This window comes from Episyrphus balteatus, chromosome 3, assembly GCF_945859705.1.
Source record: "Episyrphus balteatus chromosome 3, idEpiBalt1.1, whole genome shotgun sequence".
Classification (NCBI taxonomy): domain Eukaryota; kingdom Metazoa; phylum Arthropoda; class Insecta; order Diptera; family Syrphidae; genus Episyrphus; species Episyrphus balteatus.
This window is the reverse complement of record NC_079136.1, coordinates 86,479,025-86,487,044: the sequence shown is the minus strand read 5'-3', so window position 1 is coordinate 86,487,044 and position 8,020 is coordinate 86,479,025. Positions and strand designations below refer to the sequence as shown.

The window sequence follows — 8,020 nt, the reverse complement described above, 5'->3', positions numbered from 1 at the left end:
TCAAAGCAGAGATGGAACAAAACAAAGGGGAGGGGATTATACAAGTCACGGAAGTCCATCCCTATCTTATCCCGAAACTTCAATTAACTCACAACCACCAAGGGCAAAAGTCGTTGAATTCAGTGCCAACTGGAAACATCGACCATATCCCTGACTGGCAAAAAAAACGCCAATATGTCAAATTTGCGGACTGAAGACGTACACAATGTGTAGAATATGGAATGTGTTCTTCTGCTACAATGATAAAAGAAAGAGTTTGAATAAATTCCATGAATAAGAAAAGTCCATTGTAATAAAAACATATTTTACAAAACATACCTTGAATGCATACTAAACCATATATGGGTTATTAATTTTTTGCTGGAAATCACCTTGCTGCATACTAACCCATATATGGTTTATGTTTCCAAAAATGTATATATATGTAAAAAAATAAAAATTTCTATGTAATACCTTTTTTCAACCAGACATTTATCAGACATAGTTACAGTCACCCACATTATTATTGCGCCAAATGCGAATAAAATAAAATGCACGACTGGAGTCGCACGTACTTGCTCTTGCAGTTCAAAGCACTTTTATGTTAGTCTACCTGTAGATTTTAAAAGCTGGATCTAAATTTAAAAAAATTGATATTGGGGAAGAGCCGACATTTAGGGCAACATTTTGTTAAATGAAAAAAAAAATTTTTTTTGTTATTTGACTTTTTTTGAGAAAAAATAAAAATGCAGTTTTATTGCCACTGCTTTAAATATTACGTATACAAAGTTTAATCAAAATCGTTAGAGCCGTTTTCGAGAAATTCGTAATATCGTATTATTTTGTATGGGAGGTATACGTTCTAGACGAGATATAAAAAAACAAAAAAAAACCAACTTTCAGAATTCCATAAAAATCATCTGTACCAAATTTGAAGAAAATCCATCCACCCGTTTAGGCTGTGGAAATGTGTACAGATGGACGCACAGACGCACGAACGGAATTGCGGGACCCACTTTTTCGGAATTCTCCATCATCGTAATGTTGGTATTGATTAAAATCTCAATTTTTTTTTTCGACACGAAACCAATACTTGCCCTATAGAGCAAGTAAAAAAATAAATTATTGCAAACCTAGGTGTGTTTTTTAATTTCTCTATATAGATTTTGCACAAAAAAAACGACATCGAGATATTTTAAATCAAAACAATTTACGTATTAAAAACAAAAATAATTTAATGATGTTGTAGACTGAGTTTTATTGTTAAAAACAATTTATTTTGATTGGTTTTGTTTTTATAACTATAGGATTAAAGAATAAACAAATTTCTATGCATTTTTTAAACACATTAATTTCCTTTTTAATTTTTCCACAATTAAATCAAGATAAAGACCTGGCCCAATAATTTTGTGAGTGACTGGTTTTTTTTTATTTGACAGCAGATTTTTTGTTTCAATCAGCTGTTCGAAGTCAAAGTGACAGAAGCGCGCTTTGAGGATTTCTCAACATAACGCGATGACGCGTCTGGCAAAGCGTGATTGTGTTTCTGCTTTAAGGGCTCTCAGAATTTGGTAACTTGTTCATCCCAAATCCTTACGGTTTTCGATTTAATGCAATTCTTGTGAAATTTCGAAAAATCCCAACTTTGCAAACAGTATTTTGCTTCCTGCACCCGTTATTGATTTTTGTTTTTTTAAATTCTTTTTCAAAAACATTGCCAAATAATTAGGAACAATTAATTAATCAAAATATTTTTTATTCCATACGCCATTTCGCTGCAAATTAACTAACAATTTCAAGTTTTATAAAAAATCCGTTTCTTACTTTTTTTGAGAGCAACACCGTTAAAAAAATTTGTACGGTGTGAGAATTATTATTTTAAAAAGTTGCCCTGTTATTGTAGTTTTCAAAAAAGTATAAAAGTTCCCAAAGTTGCAGTTAGATCGCAATATATTAAAATTTGAATTCAACAAAACAGGGTTCTTCAGAGCTTAGTTTTTTGTTTTAATAACCTTCCGATGACAACAGGGGTGCTATACCACCGCAGAATTGATTTTTCTTTCTTTGTTTTTTTGACAATTATTTTTTTTTTTAATGAATTGTCTATTTTCTGATTCTGTTAAACCCTATTAACATGAAGTGTTGTGATTAAATAAATATAATTTGTATTATACCTAAAAATATATTTTTTTAATTTAATCCTAGGACAACCAAAAAGTACGTTGTTATCTGAAGGTTAAGCCATGAAAGAAGCTGAAATGAAACGAAAAATTGTCCAAGTTCCCAAAAATCGACATCAAAAATGCTAACGAGTGTTCTGTCAAAGAAAAAGAGGTTGTCTGTAAAGCCGGTTTACGGACGATGATTTTACGTGATAACGTCGTCAGAAAAAATCTTCAAAATTACCAGAAAATATCGGAGGAGATCTGTTGCCGATGACCAATTTTGTTTTTCCTATATTCTTTGTATGGGTTTTTAAAATGATCTCTCATTAAAATTATTAGTTCAAAAAATTTCTTTGGGAACAGAATTAATATGAATTGACGAAATTTAACCCTTTCGGACCCAGCGTTACTCTCATGTAACATATTTTTAAAAATTCGTAAAAAATATACCATTAAATATTTGTTTAGGTTTCGATGGCTTAATTGAAAGATAACACTGGTTTACAAAATTAAACTTTTTTTTTGTTGCCGGAACAAAAATATACTTTTCTGAAGGTTTTCGGTGTGCTGAACTTGAATCCGAAGTCAAAAAAATTCTAGCAGCTCCCGTTTTTGAGATATTACCGTTAGAAAGTGCAGCACTTCGGACCTTATTCTTTTATATAAGGAAAATTGTTTGAGCATATTTAGTAACGGTTTTTATAAGAACTATTTACCACCTTTTTAAATCTGTTTAAATCTCTCCGATATCTTTTTTACTTCCCGAGATATCCTCAGTTGTTTGATATTTTTAAAAATTTTATAATGTCATTATCTTCTTTATGATATATGAAGCCAAACCCACTGACTTCAGTTTAAGATATCTCGGGCAATACATAAGATATTGAAAAGATTTAAACAGGTATCGAAAGATGGGAAATAGTTCTTATAGAAACCGTTACTAAATATGCTCAAACAATTTTCCTTATACAATAGAATAAGGTCCGAAAAACTCAAAAAAACGTTTTTTTTTGCATTTTCTAACGGTAATATCTCAAAAACGGGAGCTGCTAGAATTTTTTTGACTTCGGATTCGAGTTCAGCACACCAAAAACCTTCAGAAAAGTATATTTTTGTTCCGGCAACAGAACCCTTGTTAACCAGTGTAATAATGCCTAGTTACTGGATTATTACAATAATCAAATATCATACCTTTAATTTTTGTTTATCGAAAAAGGGACTGAAATTCACATTTTTTTCTTTTTTTTTTGCAAAAAAATTTTTTTTTATATATGATCATAATTTTGAAAAAAAAAATATAAAAAATGTTAATCCAGAAAGTGTTTTGTTTTTTGGCTTAGAAGAAGTAGCAAACATTATTGTTCTATAAAAAATTATTTTCCCAGTTGTCCGACTTTTTTTGGTGGTCGTAGGCAGTGCACGTTACTTACATGCAACAAGAGAGTAACACATTTATTTTTGCTATTTATTATTTTAGAAAATAGCTTTTTGCTATTCATATTTCTTAGTTGTGATGTTTTTGACACGATGATACTGAAAAAACATTTTTTAATATTGATTTTCATAGCTTGGGTTGGAAAGGGTTTTAAAGCACGTTTATTTTAAGCGTTTAAATCAGGGATTCCTTTACTTTGTATGAGATTATTTTTAGAAAGCCGAAAATTCAAGGGGTTACTTTGGGGAAATTCAATTGCTAATTTATTTGACACAGTGTCTCCCTCAAATATTTATATCCATTTGATATTAAGGGGGACAAGGTTATTCGTAAAATTAAACTCTACAAATTGTATCGACTCAGGAAGAAACTTGTTGCAAAAAAAAGTATATCAGCGGCTTAGAAACAACATAGGTAGTAATAAAAAAATACTATTCTCTTCCTTCCTATATGTGTTTCTTTTTAGTTTAAATAAAATTGATTTTATGCACTTGAAAGCTTTGCATATTATATGCTTTTGCTTTACCTTATTCTTAGGAGAGATTATTTACAAATCCTATTTTGACTGGGAATTTCTTAAATAGTAACACAGTTTTTTGTCATACAAAGTTTTTTTTTTGTGGTCAAGTTCACTAAAGATGTTGTTTTTTGCATTTGAAGAACGAATTTTAAATTTTTGCTCATACACGTAGAAAAAAAACACATAAAATAAAGCGGATCCCACCTTAAATTAAGCGGATTTTTGCATGGTGTTTTCCTAAGATGACTTCCACCTTAAATTAAGGTGACAAATCACATTAATTTCTTGAATGCGCAAATTAAAAAAAAAAGAACAGGCAGCCACTGGGGATCGAACCTACAACTGTTATTCGCCCCCGTTTAGCCAAGAGGGGCAATTTTCTAAAAAAAATGATTTAATTAGGAAAAAATATTATTAAAAATCAACCGTTATACCTACAACAACATGTTATAACTTTTTGTTGAGCCCAAAATTTCTTTTTTATTTTGCTTTCAAATAAACCTCTTTTATAAAACAGTTTTTGAAAAATTAATTTTCAAAATCAAAATTTTGAAAAAAAAATTTTAAATTTGCGAACTATTTTTATTTTCAAAATTTTATGTGATTAAGTACTATTTAAGTTTTCAAAATTCAATGCTTTTATTTGTTTTCAAGCAAAAACAAAAAAAACCGGATGCAAAAATGTTTTGTCATTTTTGATAAAATAAAAAAAAACCAAAACTACATTTTTCTAAGACTTGTTCATTAATTTATGAAACATTATAGGTTTCTTTTATTATTTTTAAGGGGATACCACGCCTCCAAGGCAGAAAATCTGAAGTTTGAATATGTTTCCTTTGCATTAACTACAATTCTACCAAGTTTCAAGATTTTAGGGTATTCAGAAGTATACTTTTTAATAATTGATATTAATTCTACCAAAATGGGCGGTTACCACGCCCCCTGAATGTAAAATCTAAATTTTTCGATTTTTTTCTTTGTATGTACTTCAAGATCCATGACCATAACAAGTTTCTATGAAAACTAGAAGTTTGCCATAATTTTTATCATTTGTTAGTTAGTATGTTAGTGAGTAAATCAGCTACTCTTTTTGCGATTTTTGAAAGCCTTTTTCTCAGAAACTACTAATCCTACGTAGCTGAAAGTTTTTGAGGAGCTTGATTTGGACTATGTTAACAAATAAAACGAGTTTGAAATGTTTGACATTATTGAAACAAAAGTTAGAATGATTAGAAAGCGGCTTGAGTTGTTTTCTAAGGGTGTAGGACCAAAGTTCATAGAGAACTTGGCTGGGCAACCGGAGGCAGAAGATAAAGTCTGATTATAACCAAACTTTATATTGTTGTTCTATTGACAGTTTAGCACCTAAAAAAAATCAGCAAAAAAAAATGTATCCATGCATTTGTGACCCAGCCTAGTGCATACTGAACATAATGTCTCTTAGTCTCAAACACTTTATTTATTTTTTGGGGCCCTCAGAAGATCCCCAATTAAAATAAGGTTAGAAATGTTTTATATTTTTATTTGGCATTTAAAAATCTATTTAGTTTTTCTGGGGCCAGTAAATTTAATTTTCCATTATACAAGAAATACAAGGGAAATCCCTTGCCGAAACAAAAAATTAATATTTTTAAGTTTTCTCCAAAGCCATTAATTCATCGAGTGAGACATCAATAAGAGAATTCCTCGTGTACGCAAAAGTTATGTTTTAAACGACATTCCTGTAACTATTATTGCCACCATTCCCGTCATCCATCCGTTTGCACATAAAAACATATGACGTAAACACTTAATCTAAATTATACATAAAACTGAGTTAACAAAAAACCTTTTTTTATATTTTAATGACCCTTCTTCCTAAAAACCAACACTAAGCGATTGTTAGTAAGAAAAAAAGTAAAATTTTATAATTGTTAGAAGCAAAGTTCAAACTTTTTATGCTTTTTTAACAAAATTACTTCAATATAAAACCAAGAACAATTGCTAAGAGCCTCTTTAGTATCAAAGCTATATTTTGAATAAGAGTTAACTGCCTTATAGATTCAATAGTTTAAACTTATATATTTTTTGTGGAAGAAATCCAGATACTTATATGAAATATGAATTTCTTCATATTAACTTTTATTTTAACGTTGTTCACCTTTCAAGAGTGTTTCGCTGGAATCCGTAAGCTTACAAAAATTTTAAACTATCCCTTAATAAAGACATTTAATATTACAGCTGCGGATGTTAAAAAATGTCGTACTGCCGATTTAGTTTGCATAGCAAAAACAACCACTGAAATTTTACACAAATACCCAAATGGAAATGAGGAACTTGGATTGCGAAAAATCGAACCCGTTCATCTGGATCAGATGGTAATTGCTCGAAAAGATGGCAACAATCCATTGAATTTGAATTTCAGATTCACCGATCTCGATATCTCGGGACTCTCAAAAACAAACATTACCAAAGTAGTTGGATTCGAAAAGGATCCGAAAAAATCTAAATTCGAAGTTTATGCGATTACTCCGGAATTGAGAATTTATGGTCATTATGAAGCAAACGGACGTATTTTGCTGCTACCAATTGTTGGCAGTGGAATTGCAGATATTAAAATGAAAAATTATAAAAGCGGTATTAAAGTGAAGTTTGCTATAAATAAGGAGGAGGATGGAAAGCAAAGATTAACTATTTCGAAATTGAAAGTTCAAAACGACGTCGAATCGTGAGTTGAATTTATATTTGAGTTTTTAATTTTTTTATTAAATTTTTGATTTTATTTCAGAATGAACATACAATTGGAAAACTTATTTAATGGGAACAAAGTATTAAGTGAAGAACTTATGAAAGTAGTTAATGACAATTGGAGAGATGTTTGGAACGAATTGGAAAGCGGTATTAATGAAGGTTATTCAGATATTGTAAAACTATTGTTTAGTGAAGTTTTAAAAGGACTTGATTATGATGAATTTTATATTGATTAATTTTATTAAACATTAAAAAAAATAATATTTGAAATGTGTTAAAAACAGTTTTACATGAAGGTTTTTTGGCTTGCACTAAATATAACCATTCATCATGTGGCAAATTCATCTGCCTGATCATTGTCATTATTGGCAATTTGACTTGGGCTGCTTTACTTTTCTCTCAATCAGAATTATTGTAAATGCGATGGACTATGACACCAGAGGTCTGGGCTCGAACCCCAACCTACACTATCCAAAAAAACATTTTTTTCTTATCGTCTTTACAGAGGAACTGATAAAGCCTCCAAGTGTATCATTGTCATGATAGAGTACATCTCTGCTTACACTTTCAGATTTGAGTTAGCATTCGGACAAATTGCACAAAAATTGCATAACCCACATGGGGCATGACCCACATGGGGCATGACCCACATGGGGCATGGCCCACATGAGGCATGACCCACATGGGGCATGACCCACATAGGACATGCCCCTTATGGGGCATTTCAAATGCCCCACGTGGGGCATGACCCACATGGTGCATGACCCACATGGGGCATAACCCACGTGGGATCATGCCCCATGTGGGTCATTCCCCATGAGGGTCATGCCCCATGTGGGTCATGCCCCATGTGGGTCATGCCCCATTTGGGTCATGCCCCATATGGGTCATGCCCCATGTGGGTCATGCCCCATGTGGGTTATGCCCCATTTGAAATGCCCCATAAGGGTAGGGTTGCCAGATATATTTTGACGAAACTAGTAATCGAGATGCAAAATCCCGGACTTTCCCGGACAAATAAGGACAAAAAAAAGAGTACAAAACTAGGACAAAAAAAATTCATAATTTTATAAAAGAAAAACGAACAATCCTAATAAAATTTAACTAAAAATCACATTTTTAACCCTTGTTCCCGTAGCACTTTTTTCTTATTTAAATTATTTTTTTTTTATAAAAAATTAAATAAAAAAC

At 31.2% G+C, this 8,020-nt stretch overlaps 1 protein-coding gene across 1 annotated transcript; it reads left to right on the top strand.

Annotated features, from left to right (window-relative positions):
* Window positions 1-6,126: 6,126 nt before the first annotated feature.
* On the top strand, window positions 6,127-7,065 carry LOC129915121 (protein takeout-like). The gene is made up of 3 exons (XM_055994584.1): window positions 6,127-6,265; window positions 6,320-6,806; window positions 6,867-7,065. Exons 1-3 carry the CDS (start codon window positions 6,199-6,201, stop codon window positions 7,063-7,065), a joined length of 753 nt encoding a protein of 250 aa, XP_055850559.1. The 5' UTR covers window positions 6,127-6,198.
* The last annotated feature ends 955 nt before the right edge of the window (window positions 7,066-8,020 follow it).